This window comes from Myxocyprinus asiaticus, chromosome 1 (assembly GCF_019703515.2).
Source record: "Myxocyprinus asiaticus isolate MX2 ecotype Aquarium Trade chromosome 1, UBuf_Myxa_2, whole genome shotgun sequence".
NCBI lineage: Eukaryota > Metazoa > Chordata > Actinopteri > Cypriniformes > Catostomidae > Myxocyprinus > Myxocyprinus asiaticus.
In genome coordinates, this window is record NC_059344.1 from 14820237 (window position 1) to 14837937 (window position 17701).

At 36.6% G+C, this 17701-nt stretch overlaps 1 protein-coding gene across 1 annotated transcript in view; it reads left to right on the forward strand.

The window, feature by feature from the left end:
* LOC127444711 (neuron navigator 2-like) overlaps positions 1 to 17701 on the forward strand; it is a 150070-nt gene that overhangs the window by 53007 nt on the left and 79362 nt on the right. Inside the window, exons 4-6 of the mRNA XM_051704262.1 lie at positions 4725 to 4797; positions 6440 to 6662; positions 10977 to 11110. Coding sequence (XP_051560222.1) covers positions 4725 to 4797; positions 6440 to 6662; positions 10977 to 11110 — 430 coding nt within the window. The remainder of the gene's footprint in view (positions 1 to 4724; positions 4798 to 6439; positions 6663 to 10976; positions 11111 to 17701) is intronic.

The following is a 17701-nucleotide window of genomic DNA, read 5'->3' on the forward strand; positions in this document are numbered from 1 at the left end:
TTTGTTTCTGAAATAAGCTAGTAATGGAATCGTAAGTAACCAAGTGCTTGAAATACTTTGTGTTTTCATATTGTTATTTCTGGTTCAAATGTGTACAGATTGTACAAACTATATAAAGCACACAACAGCCCATAGTGTAAGTAAATACAGTATGTCATTTTCTAAGTAAACATGACCTATTTTTTAACAAAGTTTCAGCCTTTTTACGGTTGAGTAGTTTTGGTTTTATAGCAAGAAAGCTGATGAATGTGTCATGTATAGTCTAGTTTTTAGCATTTGCTGTGGTTTTTAGCACAAATAGTTTCAAGACTGGTACCTTGTTTTAAAATTACTATTAATTGCATTGTCTCATACTCATTTGGGGGCAGTTAAGCATTTGCTGGAGTATTTCAGACCGTATTTATTTTGTTGTATGTATTTAAGGAAGTACCATCATGAAATTGTATCTTCTCTACTTGTAAAATAGGTATTTTGCTCTCTGTACAAATGTGAACTAATGTGCATTTGATTTCTTTTCTTTTTCTTTTTTCTTTTTTTTGTGATAGCCATTTATATATACAGTATATATATATATATATATATATATATATATATATATATATATATATATATATATATATATAAAATGTATGTATGTATGTATGTATATACACACCTGGGATATTTGAGGGTGAGTAAATAATGAGAAAATTTTTGGGTGAACTATTCCTTTAACTGAAGCTCCTGACCCGTACCTGTATGATTTTGTGCATTGCACTGCTGCCACATGATTGGCTGATTAGATAATCGCATGAATAGGTTGGTGTACAGGTCTTCCTAATAAAATATATATAATATCAAAAATGTTTTATATATATTACTGTATGTGTGTGTGTGTATATATATATATATATATATATATATATATATATATATATATATATATATATATATATATATATATATATATACAGCATATCCATTATATTGTATATATATATTTATATACTGTGTATACATATTGTTCAAGCTGATTAATTGGCTAATAATGGTGTCCGTTTCGGACGATTAACAGAAGTGTTTCCTATCTGATATATCACTTTTGAACTTTACCTTGTCAGTAAATACTAAACAACTTCTTTTTCACATTGCTTCGTGAATTTTGAGTAAATTCTATGTAAAATAACTGTTCATTTAATTTCAGCGATTTTGTGTACATCTCATATGCTGTTGTTCAATTGTATTATGTACATATCAGCATTATATTGGCCATCGATCACATTGCTCCTTAGATATTTATATCAGCATTAGTCATTGAACAGCCCATATCAGCTGAACACTATTGTTTCTCACTAGTCAATTTCTGGCTGTGCATATAAATACTAGTGAGTGTTTGATTTTGGTAAAGTGTACTTCTAATGGCTCTGTGATCAGTTGTTTGCTTTTACTCCACCAGGTTCTCAGTTCTGTTGACCCAGTGAGTTTTTAAATGCAGCTATTATTGGAGTTTCATTCAGAGCGGTGTTTGCTGCCATGCATGACCTGAACAACAATCACAGAGACAAAGTTATCATGTTAAAGCCAAATTGCCCCACACCCCTTTTTATAATGCACTCATATTGACTTTAGACAGAATACTGTCTCTGTGACATCTCAGTTTTGAGAGACAGAGAGAGAGGCAGACTGTCTCTTGGATATATATTTTTTAGAAATGTTATTTTTAGTCCTGGATTTCTGGAATGGGGTCCCATCAAAGAGTCAGTGGAATCTAGAGCAGGGCAGGGACAGATTCTGTCCTCACATTTCTAGATCCCCCCCGTCAACTGTTGCCTACCAGTATCTGGGATATGACCAGTGAGTACTTGTGCTGACTAACCCGAAGTAAATTACTAATTCTTTAATGTAGATCATAATCAGAGTGTTACGTAATGAATTATGTGTACACATCCTTCTGTATACTGTGCATATATGGACTGGGCTAGCCAGTCATACATTATATGTACTTACTGTATATGTAGAGCTATACATGGTAGTCAGCCAGTCATTATTGCAAAATAAACCCTGACACAAAGAGGAAGGGCCTTATATCAACCCAAAGGGGTCTATTTTGTGGTATTGACTGCATGATTGAACATTATTCTGCTAACTTCACAGCAACTTACCAAATAAATACATACTGTAAATGAAAATAAATACTTTATATTGAGTATTTTAAATTATGTGAGAAAACAGAGACTGGCACTGCAAGTTATGGAGGAAAAATGCAGTATGCGATAAGTTGTTGGATAATGCGATATGCCATGCAATAATCCTATGATGATGTCATCAGAGTGCACAGAAAATAGGAACCCCCACCGCCCAATGCATGTAATATACTGTAAATGGTTTTACCATTAGCTACATATCCGCAAATGTGACGCTCTCTCATTTGTGTCTTTTTTGGAAAAGTACGATTTTAGGCTCAGCTTTCAAATGATGTCAATTTTATCATGAAATTCAAATGATAAATGTTGCTTTGATTGGAGGTTGACCGATAGTGGATTTGTCGATACAGATAACTAAGGTAGTTGAAAAGGCAGATAAGTGATTAATCGTCTGATAGTTTTTAAAATCGATTTATAGAATGTAAAAAAAAAAAAATGAAGATTTGGTGCATAAAGTGGTACTTCCTACTATAAGAAAGAAATACACTTACTTATTAAGTTTCTTATTATTTTGAAATGACAGCCACTTAGCTCTGTTACAGTGCTCTAAATTTAAGTATTTACCAAATTAAGCTTTTTATAGCCTACTTATATTTCACCAGATGAGGTTTTGTATGATTATTCACAAGATATGAAGCTGGAGACACAATGTACTGTATGTGCTGACGGGGCACTTTTCCATATAGTCACATTTTTCTTTGCATGGCCACACTTCAATTTAGAACACTTGACTGATTTAATCAAAAGAGCAAAAATGACAATTAAATTCAGTTAGGAAACTCTACATGGCGTGGGCTGATAGGTCGAACAGGCGTACTTACATCTTACGCACCCAATCAGAAGCTTTTTCCCTCGTGTCAAAATCTATAAAGCTGCTACTCACCTTACACAATACAACGGGAAATGGCTACATGAGTGCAGTTACACATAGCGTTCTCCCTCCACCTCCCCAACACCACCTGCCTAGATCTGCTTTACGGGGGGCTTTAGCTTGATGTTGGTACAGTAACAGCAGCATGTCTCCTCTGTCTCAGCAGCATCATGTTTCCGTACCAACAGCAGCAGTATATTGACTCATGTCAAGCAGCAATAGCAGCAGCAGCAGCAGCATTTGTAAAGCAGATCTTGTCCGCCAAGACCAAGCTTACTTCACTGTCATTACTATCAATAAAAATCTTTAATCTATTTCCGAGAGTTGTCCTAACTGAAAATGCATTTTGTTATTGTGAGGATAAAAATGTGGATGAATATTGTCAATGATGAAAGATTTAGATACAGCGAATCCCCAAGAGTTGTCAGTGATTGATTTTATTTCACCTATAGAGGCCGCTGTTTTACTGAAGAACCAAGTTATTCTAACTGAGGAAAAATAATAATAATAATAATAAACTATTGGCATAGATTTTTGCCAATAACCGATAGTTCCAAAAAGCAACTCTCGGCACCGATTAATCGGTAAAACCGATATATCGTTTTTATGCTCTTAATTGCTTTGTGTGACAGATTGCGGTAGCTGCCAATTCAAATGGCACAACACTTTCTCTCTCTGCATCACAATAAACATTACTTTTGAAAGTATTAAAATTATTCTGTTATTGCAAACCCTTGTGATATGCATAGTGAGATATGTAAATTTGTGATATTTCGATTAGGAATCTTGCATCCCTGAAAGAGATCAGTGTGACACTAAAGACAAAAAACTAGCACAGCTTTGTAGGTAATCGATTGCCTGGGACAGCAGTCAACTCTACAGTTCAGTGTTCAATACACAAAAAACATTTGAATGTAGAATGCCGCAATTGACTAATCAGATACAAGTATCCTAGAGAGTGGTGTAAAAGTGTATCTATATTTGAGAGTGACAGAGTATGTTTGTGTTCTGGGAGTTGCCATTATCGACTGACGGCTGGTTTGGCTCAGTTAAGGCGTGTTCAAGGAACTATCTTTACTTTTCATCATATTGTTTTTTGTTTTCATTTAAAACATAAAATCTTAGCTCCACAAATTTAACAGGCCAGCCGTGATTATGGATGATATCATTAAGGCAAACAAATCGAAAAGCCCGGACCCTAGAGTATCATATATTAGCATATTCCTAGGAGAGGGCACTTGACCTATAAGTGTTGCCTGTTACTCTCCTCTCAGCCAATCGGGTGTGTTTATGCATGGAATTGAGTGACACTAGGACACGTCTGGGTCAGCGTCGTGGCCTCATCTGTGTCTCCTAGCAACAGGGCAAACGGAACGCCCTCAATGATTGGGAGTAAAGGCTTTGCATACTGCTTTGACTGAGCAGCCAATCTATGCTTTCTGATAACACTACACCTACTAGAGTGAATGTCCTGTCACATATTCAGCCGCTGAGCAAACGTCAACCTTAAACTAGACTGCAAGGACATAGCATCATGGAGTGTTTTAGGTGATTTTAGGCCCTTCTCTGTGTTTTTATTCACATGTGTTTTGTCCGCCAACATTTCTGATCATTCAAAACGATCTTTACAGTAATGTGTCTCATTTTTTTTCCCATTTCTCTCTCTCTAGATTGAGAACATTGATGCCTGTCTGAGCTTCCTAGCAGCCAAAGGTGTGAACATACAGGGACTATCAGCTGAAGGTAAAATGCCATTTCAAAAACTATTATTTACAGCACCATCAAGATTTCAAAATTAAGTTTTGAGCTCAGTTAATTGCTGAGTCAATTACTTAGCAACAAAAGGGATTTTCACATTTGAAATGGTTAACCTGAGGTTACTTTAAAGCTGGGTTAACATATTCTTGGGTCCTTGTTCCATGTTTCACACCATTCATTCTTTATTCTGGGTTGTTATGTAATCATGGGTAGTCAGCTTTCAGGATTTCACAGTGTGCATTTGTAAATCCTAGTTGCATGTACTTATTTGGAGATTTAAGAGGAAAAACATTTATTGGACAAGTACAAGACACAATGAGCAAGCTTTTTTTAATAAATGCTTGTCCATCTGTGGAAATGTTGCCATGTAAATCTGTTCTGGTTTTCTTAAAGTCAACATAAAACTGCTTTTGCAACCAATTTTACAGGATATTCAACTAGAATGGCAGGACTTGATTTTATCCATCTGGAATTGATTGAGATCAATTGGGAGCAAGTTACATTTTCATTATAGATTTTTTATTATTTTATTTTTTTTATAATGTGCACTGAACGCATACTAAGAAAGTAAGTTATAAAGTGCACCAATTTTTAATTAGGCAAGTATTGTTTAGTTTATGATTGGTTGTTTATTGCTAAATAATCGCTAAAACAATGTTTATTGCTAAATAACTTGGCATTACAGCACTGGGCTTCATAACTCTGGGTTAAAAGTCACCTTAAATGTGCATTTAGTATTTTAATTTTTTTTCTGCCGTCTTTGACTTACATTGACACCTACGGGCTTGGAGGCACCATCATTGTAATGCAATAGTTTTCAGCTGCCAATGGCATTGTAGACATTTACCATTTACAGTCAGCCATGATTAATTTACAGTAATCCATGAGGGAAAGTGTCTAATATCAGGAGGATTACTGTGATTAAGTGAGAAGTATTCAGCTGGTCATGTGATCCCAACATGGCAGCCCCCATGAGGGGAACCTCTTCAGGTAGATTGAAACAGCTTTTGTAAGGTTACTGATATGACTAAAGTTTTTATCTCATGTGAGCTGTTACTTTTTTATACATATGTTTCAAAATTACTATACAGGTAAAATGTTTTATTGAGAAAACAATAACAAATTCTGAGTGCTCCTTTAACCAAGGGTCAAGTGTTGTGTGAAAATCTATTTTGAATATTACACCAATGTGGTATGTCAGGAACTATGAGAGAGTATGGTTAAATGTACTGTAAAAGGGGATGCCTTTATAATCATCACCCACTTGATTGGTGGTGGCACAGTGGTTACAGTTCAGAGATGATAAATGGAGGGTTATAGGTTTGATTTCCACAAGGAACGAGCTATCACCATTGGGCCCTCGAGTAAGACACTTAACCCAAGGTTGCTCCCTGTAGTAAGTGTACCGAAAGTCACTTTAGATGAAAGTGTCTGACTAAAGACTACTTATACTGGTTAAGGATCAGTGCAGCTAATATAATGGTTGTGAGCTTCACAGGGACTGTCTTTGTAATTAGCATGCTACAAATTACTTTGAGCAGAAAATGTCTGCAAATTTATAACTTACTTAATATTTCTCCGCCATACTAAACAACCTCTCCTTGTTTAACATCTACTCCTCTCTCAGAGATCCGTAATGGAAATCTGAAAGCCATCTTGGGGCTTTTCTTTAGCCTGTCACGGTACAAGCAGCAGCAGCAGGCGAATCGACAGATGCACACACATCACACGCACTCACACGAACCCTTAAGCCAGCAGAGCAGCGCCCCAGCCCAGCTGATCTCCTCCTCGCATGGGACCCACACCTCAGCCTCACACTCACACAAAGTCCAGACGGAGATGCAGTCCAGGTAACGTGTATCCTCATTAATACCATGAGTATTGCTTGTATTTCATGTAAAATGTCTGTCTGTCTGTCTGTCTGTCTATCAATCTATCAATCTGTCTGTCTGTCTATCTGTCTGTCTGTCTGTCCAGAAGCTCAGATTTTAAGAAACATAATTAATGTAGGCTGCATATGTTGATTGTAGATTTATTTGTCATTTTAAGTAATCTGTCACAATTTGTCTTCGTTCTCTTAGCTTTGTTAGTCATCGCTGTCTATGTTTGTGTGTGTCTCTCTCTCTTTACCTGTTTCTTCTTTCGATTTAGGGATGCCTCTCAGAGTAAACTCAAGTTTTCCATTGGTCAGAACAAGTCTTCTAGGTAGCGCTCTCATTCCCATTTTGTGCTCCTGTGCATTTCCTCCTAGCAACCTGTTCATCATCACCCTTCTTTTCCTCACTTACTGTCTGCATGCTATTTTGTGGCCTTACCCATGTACAGTATGTATATGTACAGTATATCCATAAAAAGTCAGAACCTAGCTACAGTGGATCCATTACAACAAACACTGATCAGTATTAAATCATTAAAAAATATTATATTAAATATACCTATATCACACACTAAAAAAAAATATTCGTACCTTAAAAGACACCTAATAGTCAGTTGTACGTTTTCGTAAATAATGTAACTGTAACCACAGTTATAATGATTGGGTTATTGCTTAAACTTAATGCATTTAAACACATGAACAGTACCACATTGGTGGGGTTATATCATGTGTTATCATAATGCATTACACTCTTTAAAGCATGTAGAGGTATTCATGTAAATGCTTGAATAGGTGAGTGGTATTACAATGTATTATAACTGTGGTTAGAAGTGTTTATTATAACATATAATGGATTTCAGTGTATTTTATAAGGTGTTATGAATGCATTAATAATGATTTTTATAGAATGTGTTACATACTGTATATATTTTATTAAATAGATTAATAAAACCAATTTTATTTTTAAACAAAATTGGAAAGAAAGTTAACATCGTATCATGGTGGAATGAAGATTTTCTTGAAGATATCGGTCCAGACAGAATTTCATGACTCTGTCAGGTGATGTTATCTGAGATCATGTCCCAGTGGAAATGTCTGCCCAGTGAGCTGTGATAACTTTAAAATAGCCCCTCTGTGTGATGCCTTGCTTGAGTTTGCTATTAATAATTAATTGTGCTGTCTGACAGAAGGGTCTTGGTTGTAAATTTGGTTTGGATGTGTGACATAAATGCATTGTAAATGCATTCCACATGTGTAATCCTTTTTTTTAAAAACAATAACTACACTAAAAGGACACTGAATCAGCCTATTCAAACATTCCCAGTTTAAATGTTGGCTTAGTCCAATATTCTACCATTCACTGTTGGCAACACTTGGCACAAGTTTGCCATCAAATGGTGCATAGTTGCAATTGCAGTTAAACATGGCAGAGATTTCTTGTGAGCAATAGAGAAAAATTTCATATCTCCCTAACATTTTGTTACTTATGAGCATTTTAAAGCCCACACAATATGCAGCAATATGAGTAGCATATAGGTTATTACAGATGTCACTGTATTTTACATGACAGTGAGATGACATTAAGCTAGACTTGATTTTTAGGTGAGATTAGTCTATTTGCCTGTCAATCATCATGGCTTCAAGGCTAGAACTGGTGGAGAAATGTCACATTATAATCCCTATCACAAATAAAGATGAAGGCAGTCTACCGCATATTTTCTTATGTCAATATCTGGCAATCTGTTTTGAAATATTTAGTTTAGAATGGGTTCTGGACCAATCTGTATAGGATTAAGAATGTAAAATATCCAATATTGCAGATAACGGCACAACTCCTTTCTATTTCGATCACTGCATTTTTATATAAATTTAAAAGGTGAAACTGGATTGCTGCTTAAATTCAGAGGGCTGGGACACAGTTTTACCGGTGGCCCCTGGTTGTCCCCCCTGACGACGGCTCTTAGGTGAAATAATTATTTGAGACAGCGAGTATATACAGTATTATATTCCAAGTTCAATACAAGTTAAGCTCAATTGACAGGATTTGTGGCAAAATATTAATTAACACAAAAATTTATTTTGACTTATTTCTTTAAAAAAAAGCAAAAGTCAGGGATACAGTAATGCACTTACAATGGAAGTTAATGGGACCAATATGTAAACGTAAAAATAATCACTGTTTCAAAAGTATGGCTACAAGGCATTAACAATATGTGTGTTAAGATGATTTTAGCATGATAAAATTGCTTACTAACCTTTTCTGTGTGAACTTATATCCAATTTTACTACTTCGTTGCCATGACAACGAAACACCATAACCCATAAAACCCTAAAACGACTGTAAAAAGGACAATTTAAATGACTTTACAACTCAACTAATACATTTCTAACAGAAGTTTTAACAGAAGAATAAATGTAAGTGCTTTTATAAAATTATAAGCTTCACATATCTGCAATTAAACGCTCCAAAATTGGCCCCATTCACTTCCATTGTAAGTGCCTCACTGTTACTTTAATTTGTGCTGCTTCTTTTTTTTCAAGAAAAGGAGGGACGAGTTGAAATAATGTTTTTGATTATCAACATTATGCCACAAATGCTGTTACTATTTGCACCCCTAATTAAATATAAAACCTAACATACAGTATAGGGCCCTCACTGCAGCTTGTTTATTGTGTTTATTTAGAGTCCCACAGACACCCTACACCAAAACCTACCCCTAAACCTAACCCTAACCTTTCCTTACAAAAATGAATCGTGGTTTTAATACAGTAACCATAGTTTCACCATGGTATTTTGTAGTAAAATCATAGTAACCACACAATTAAACATGGTTACTATATTAAGACCATATTAGTAACACCATGGTAAATTGCATTAAAACTATGGCTTCAACCAAAAACATGGTTACTACAATATTGCTATCGAACCCGGGTCATCCGCAAGAGAAAAGCACATCCACTCCGTCGTTACACCCCACGCCACTGCAGTGACAATTGGGGCACAGTTTGTCATCAATTTCTGTTTCCACCAGACTATTGGAGTACAAATAGTCATGCTGTGTGGCAGGTGCTATTTACACCTAGTGCAAATAGTCACTCTGTATCTTAAAACCCTGCTTAAAAAAAATAAAAAGTAAAAAATTCCAGAATTCACCTAAAATGGTTTTTTTTTGTTGGTCTTGGCTGCTTTAGCCTGGCCAAGCTAGTTTTCAGCTGGTCTATCAAACTAGTCCAGCCTGACCACTGGAAACCAGCTTGGTGGTCATCTAATACCAGCTGGTTTAAGATAAGTTTTTTCAGGAGGAGGAGAAAATATTTAGCTGCAATGCTAACTGTTGACGCTCATGGGTGGCAATAATCAAAGCTCTTGTTGTGAACCTTCAACCACAGACAGTTTAATCTAATTATTTTTGTTGTGGTCTTTTACCACATTTTGGGGAAATAAATACGTTGTTGATTCAGAGTAATTTGTTCTTGAATTGTTCAGGTGCACAAGCAGTTGTGCTATAAGCTGTCACTCCTTGTCACCTCATCTTTGGTTCATTACCGAAACCCCATAAGGCTCACGGCCATGTCTCACACTCTCACACCTCTCCAGTTTGACTTGCACTGCTTTGTTAACTTGAATACTACATAATTAGCTATTTGGCAATAGCAGTAACAGTTGGTTAAACAGCAGTATGGCTATGTTGCACCATCTCTGCACCTCAAGTGAATTGTCATCCCTGCTGAATAAGCTAGTTTGCTGGTCTAAGCTGGTTTAAGCTGGTCTAGCTGGTCTCCCAGCCTGGCTACGCTAGTGTTCAGCTGGTTTAAACATGCAAATTGGACCAGCCTAACCAGGCTTAGAGACCAGTGAACAAGCTTTGGCGGGTTTAAGCTGTTTTTGTTGAGTAGGGATGGATTTTTGGCAGTTGTGAGGCGGTCCGATAAGCACCAGTGTCATTTTCACACACTGTTCCTCCTCTTGGCCACATGGTCCTACAACGAGTCTGAACAAGGGTCACCGATAGGAGATGCTCTGTCACTACACGTAAATGAAAAAGCACACCAGACCAATTAAGAGATTTCAAGATGCTTTCCATCTTAGGTTATTAACTGGGAATGAATTGAATAAAGCTTATCAAGAGCAAGAGGCCCTCTCACTGAATTATTTCTTGAAAAAAGCCTTTCATGTTTTCATAAACAGTAGCTAAATGGGGTTCCAGAAGATTATTTTAAAGACCTGGAGGTAACTTGACTAGTTCATTGTGTTGCTGTGTTAATATATTCTCTCTCACCCTGGCAGATTACCTGGCCCCACCTCGAGGGTTTCCACTGTGGGCAGTGAGAATTCCCCTCGAGGGTCCATCAGTTCAGCAGGGAACCGCCGGAGTCAGGTGTTCAGCGATAAAGCCAAACCTGCAGCAGCTCAGGCCAAAGGTACAGCCAATTTCAGAGCCTTAAAGGGGTCATGACATGAGGATTCAAATTTCGCAAGAGTTCATTGTACTATAAAAATATACTGTAAGTTTCAGAACTCAAAACTTCCACCTCACTGCGAAAAGAGCATTTGTTGAAACCAAGCTGCCAAAATGACTCATTATCTACTTCCTCCACATTGTGATGTCACAATGTGCTAAACTTTATAAATATTATAAGTTAACTATTATAAGTATTAAAATATTAAAAAAGGCATGTCATGACCCTTTTAAGGAATACTGAAGTTCACCCAACTATTATCGATATTGTTTCATAATTCATAATTTACTCACACTCACAATGTTACGAACCCATGCGGTTTTCTTTCTTATGCTTAAAACAAAAGCAAATGTTTTAACTTTCATTAAAACATTTTTTCAAAATGTAGTACGGAATGACCCTCAGACTGCTTTGCACACATTTTAGATTTATTTATTTGAGTTGCACTTGATCCATATGAGATTTTATCATCTCTTGGCAAAATGAGTCAATAATCTGTATTTTATTGATTCAAAAAATTAGCAGCAACCCTTGTCAGTGGGTTTCCATGAAATTATTAAAGAAAAATCAGATAGTAAAAATGATAATCCAGGCATCTAGATGTACTGGAAGAGAATTGTGTCTCTTGTATTAGCCATGACGGCCAAAGTTTGTGATAAGTATGAATAAGTTATATTAGGTTTGTCATCCAAATTTTATATATTTTGTAACTTATATTTTAAACAGTGTCTGCTTGGCCAAAGTGGAGCAGTCCCCTCTAATTAAAGCCTATGTTATGGGGTTTATGTACACTTTAGCCTAAATTCATTTGTGCATGTGATAGTAGGTCTTTTACTGGATGTCTGCACCTTTAAGTAAGTGGTCACCGTGCTGATACATGTCAACCGCATTTCTGTGACCTTTCTGCTCAGTGTGCTCTGTGACGGAGCTATGCTAAGTTTGGAGTAGTTAATGTTGCAGTCAGTGCTGGAAATAACTGCTTATAATGACACTGAGGTTAGCAAGTCACACCAACTCTAGCTGTTTGAAAGATGTTGTGAAAGGATGTGTGTTTGTGTATGTGTGGTACTGGCTCTGAGAGTGGAGTAAATGAAGCGTGGAAAGCTTCTGCATTAATTGAGCTCCAATTAGTGCGTTTTGGCCCTGAGAATGTGGCTAAGATGAAAGAGAGAGAAAAAAGGGAGAGAGAGAGAAAGAGAAAGGGCTGTCTTTCAGATTTTCACAGCGTCATGACTTCAAATTCCAGCATGACAGCAATCTGTTCTGTTTCTCTGTATTTATATGGAGGAACTTTTAGAGTTTAAAGGAATTGTTCAATAATTTCCCCTGACGTTATTTCAAACCCATATGACTTTCATCCGTGGAACACAAAAATAATTTTGGTGTAAGATGGGCTGGTTTGAGTATTTCTGTAACTGCTGATATCCTTGGATTTTCACACAACAGTCTCTAGAATGAATGGTGCCGAAAACAAAAAACATCCAGTGAGCGGCAGTTCTGTGGATGGAAATGCCTTGTTGATGAGAGAGGTCAACGGAGAATGGCCAGACTGGTTCGAACTGGCAAAGTCTACGGTAACTCAGATAACCACTCTGTACAATTGTGGTGAGAAGAATATCATCTCAGAATGCTATTCTGAGATGCGGGTAGGCGCTGTTTTGGTGGCACAAGGGGGACCTAATATTAGGCAGGTGGTTTTAATGTTGTGGCTGATCGGTGATATATATATATACACTACTGGTCAAAAGTTTTGAAACACTTACTCATTCTTTATTATCATTTTTATTCTTCACATTTTAGAATAATAGTAAAGTCATCAAAACTATGGAATAATAGAAATGGAAATATGGGAATTATGTTGTGACTAAACAAAATCCAAAATAAATCAAAACTGTGTTATATTTTAGCATCTTCAAAGTAGTCACCCTTTGACTAGAATTTGCAGACATGTACTCTTGACATTTTCTCAACCAACTACTTGAGGTATCACCCTGGGATGATTTTTAAACAGTACTGAAGTAGTTACCATCTATGTTGGGCACTTATTGGATGCTTTTCTTTATTATTTGGTCCAAGTCATCAATTTCAAAAACTTTTTTTTAAATTAAATTTTAGTTTTATTATGAAATAAATTAATATGGTGGCACAATTATATTTTTGTATACAAAACTATTTTCAAACATTTAAACATACGCCTTCAGATCAAAAGGTTTTTAAGATCATGAGAAACATTTCAGTCAAGTGTTTCAAAACTTTTGACCGGTAGTGTATATATATATATATATATATATATCCTCAGTTTCTCTGTTCCTTTGTCGTTCTTGTTTCTGTGTTAGTGTGTAACCAGCATACGGCTATAGAGTTTGTTTTACCTTCCTGTTTGTATATTACCTTCTTTGTTATATCCTCTTCTTTTGTTCAAATTAAAGTTCTGCATTTGGATCCTCACTCTCTCGTCTCTTCCCTGCACAAACCCTGACACAAGTCTTCTAAAGTCATACAACAGCTATGAATGAACAGTTTATTAAACAGACCATTGACAGTTGTTAGGAACTGAAAATCTTCCCCTCCACCGTAGCTCTCAAATCGAAACCAGTGTTGTTTGGTGTAATTTACGTCAAACTTGGTGTGACACGTTTTGATACGCTAAGATTGAATTTGCAATGCGCAAATGAGATTTAACAGCTAAGTCGGAAAGTTTTATGGGTTTAGAATGACATTAGGGGGAGTAAATGATGACAGAATTAAGGAATAGTTCACCCAAAAATGAAAATTCTCTCGTCATTTACTCACCCTCATGCCATTCCAGATGTGTGTGAGTTTCTTTCTTCTGCAGAACGCAAAGATTTTTAGAAGAATATCTCAGCTCTGTAGGTCCATATAATGCAAGTGTATGGTGACTACAACAATTCTCCACCTTTGACCAGCCCTGACCAGTAGGTGGGGAAAAACTAAAGAAGAAGAATGTGAAAGTGAAAGTGGAGATTTATAGTAAAAAGGAATGATCTGTTTCTCAACCACACCTATCATATTTCATGTTGGGGTGAACTTTAGTGGATGTAAGAAGTCAGTTTCACTCAAGATTACATAGGTGTCCTTGCAGAGTAATCAAAGTTGTAGTTTATTACATTAACTATGGACATATTCCTCTAACATTTGACAACCACAAAGTGTCACAATACTTTTTGTCTTCATTTTAAAAACTGTACCTGTTGTTTTATCATTTCAAACCTGATGGTTTACAGTGTGCTTGTGCTATCTTTCTCTAGAAGAAATGCTTTTTGGTTTGATATTTTATCATCTAATACAATGCCATTCATGCATTTTTAAGTGTGGCCTCTGTACTGTATATTCCAGCTGTAATGTGTGGCATGTGTGCGGTTGAAGAGTTCAGATGTTTGGTCTTGTGATGGTAAAATTTTGTGAAGTAAATGGTGTCAGCCGACTGATTCTGCCATAATGCATTTAGCTCTGTTATTCTGTGTATGTGACCCAAATGCTGAGCTGAGTGAGAAAGTGACCAGGGCGTATGATCACAGAACAGAGGATTTGTGCGAGTGTATTTTGAAGGAGTTCAAGCATTTGACAAGCTCTAGAATTGAACTGTTCTGTGTGTGTGCCATCATATTGATTCTGTTGTGGATTTTAAAGCACATATAAGCCTCATTTGAGATGACATGAGCTGAGAGGGCAGAGCAACAGAGAGGGAGGGTGGAAAGAGGTCGACAGCTCAAAATGAAGAATGTTTACAGTGAAGTTTGTAACATGTATGCACTAGTGTCACAAACGGAATGGCAAAAATAATGACTGTGAGGAATCTGCTGGTAGAGATGCTCAAACGTAGCGCACAGAGCCACAGTATTTACACTTTTCGAGGGAATCAACCTAAGAATGGCTTACCAATAGTGGAATAGAAGAATGTACAATATTTGAACATGGAAGAAATGAAACACTTCAACTGTATCAATTAAGCATGTTTTACATGGTACTGGATGCTATTGGGTATTACACTGACTGCAAATAATATTTTCATTATGTAATAACAGCATCTCTATAGCTTGTTGTAATATTTTTTGTGATTTGTTTACTCAATAAGTCAAATGTTTTCATCAATAAGTAAAAATCAAAGTTGTCAGATGAACGCAATGAACTTATCACTGTTGTAAAAAGTTACAGTTGTAATTTTGGCACCACTTTGATTTTACTTAAAGGGATAGTTCACCCAAAAATGAAAATGGTCTCATAATTTACTCACCCTCGTGGCATCCCAGATGTGTATGACTTTCTTTCTTCTGCTGAACACAAATGAAGATTTTTTTGAAGAATATCTCAGCTCTGTTAGTCCATCCAATGCAAGTGAATGGTGGCCAGAAATTTGAATCTCCAAAAAGCATATAAAGGCTGCATAAAAGTAATCCATACGACTCCAGTGATTAAATACATGTCTTCAGAAGTGATATAATTGGTGTGGGTGTGAAACATCAATATTTAAGTCCTTTTTTACTATAAATGTCCACTTTCACTTATACATTCTTCTTCTTTTGTTTTTGGCAGTTCACATTTCATTTCTGCTTATCGCCGCCTACTGGGCATGGAGGAGAATTTATAGTAAAAAAGGACTTGGATTTAACCAGTGGAAACTTGTAGATTACTTTTTATGCTGCCTTTATGTGCTTTTTGGAGCTTCAAAGTCATGGTCACCATTAATTTGCATTGTATGGACATACAGAGCTGAGATATTTTTTAAAAATCATTGTTTGTGTTCTGCAGAATATAGAAAATCATACACATCTGGGATGACATGAGGGTAAGTAAAGGATGAGAGAATGTTCATTTTTGGGTGAACTATCACTTTAACTGCCTCTGGACGAAACATTCGCTATTGTAATTATTCACTGTGCTGAACAGAAATAAATAATGAGAGTATTTTCATTTTTAGGTGAACTATTCCTTTAAGACTTTTAAGGCTGTCATGGAATGGGGTGTTTTAAGGAAGGACCCAAGTGCAGATGGCATCAATGAGCTTTTATTTAAAATAGAAAACAAAACATAACACAAACTCTCTCAAGGGAGAAAAGAACTCAAACAAAACCAACTGATATAAATACGTTTAGAACAGAACTGACATGGAAGGAAACCAACCAATGAATGAAACAATCCAGCCCAGGACAGCAAACACAAGGAGCTAATAAAAGGAGAGAAATCAAACAGGTAAATGAGTGACAGGTGAAACCAATAAACTAATAATGATGAGATAAGTAGGCGGGGATGTGATGCAAGACTAAGAGACCCGTGGCAATACAGAAACTAAGCAACACGCTCTCACAGACACAACACCCGAATAAAATGAGCACATTTCACCAGAGACAAAGGCAACATGCACTCATGCCAAACGACAGACAAGATGGGACATTTATGCGAGGGTTCAGCCACAAATAAGCAGGCACCAAGAATGAAGCGGCCGAACCCCAGCACATCATGACAACAGATCGCGACCCGGACGCGCAGCACAAAGCGAGCACAACGCAAAGCGCACCCGGGGTCGCGAGAGATAAACACAAAACATTTGACAGGAGTGCATGCCGCAAGAATGACATAAGAGCAATGCACTCATGCCAGTAACCAACTAGACAAGAGAATGCGTGACAGCGCCAAAAGGACGAGCCATGCACTCTCACATGGACTAGACAAGACACTAAACAAGAGGGTCAGAGCTCAGCCACAAAGACAACAAAACACAATCAACAGAAGTGGCTGAACTCTTGACAAAGGCAGCAAATAAACTACATTCCTAGTAGATTGAAAGTATTCAAAATGTATTCAATGAAAAATTACTTAAAACGGAAATGAAGTTAAGTGACAAGGTACGAAATGAAACATGGCATAAACCCTATAATAGTTGGTTCTCCTAGGGTGGTCATTTGAGGCTAATGATAGCTATTATTGTGCTGTGGAGATTTAATCACTTAAATATGGGCTTAAAGAGGAACTGTAAGGGCCACAAACCCTGAGGGCTGAAAGTTGCTCTAGAGGTTCCTGATCACTTGGAAACATTTTTGTTGTGTGAATGATGCACGGTAATGGGTGTCTGCAGTTTATCGTAGTATTGTTTGTTTGAGGAAGATAACTACAGAAAAGACTAGCAACTATATTTATATTGCTCATACTTAGGGTTAGAGATTTGTTCTTAAACCCTAAGCCTAGTATTACTTCAGCATTTACAACTCATCCTGCACTGTTTGCACTGCAGACATTAATGACACCTCAAAAGAGAGGTTTGCTATTGCTTTTCTAAGTGAAAATGTTACATAGACTTACATTAAACTAGGGAACCGAGCCAAATCTAGGGACCCGAATATCATAGAAATTGGGAGTGGACTCTTTTGAAATGTAGAAACCATCTAGAACATCCTAACAAATGCATAGCAATATGCAAATAAATAAATAAATAATAACAATAATAATAAAAACAGACAAAAATGCTCAGAACACCATAGCAACCACATAGCAATTCCCTTGCAACCACCCCCAGCACCCTAGCATCATGGTTGC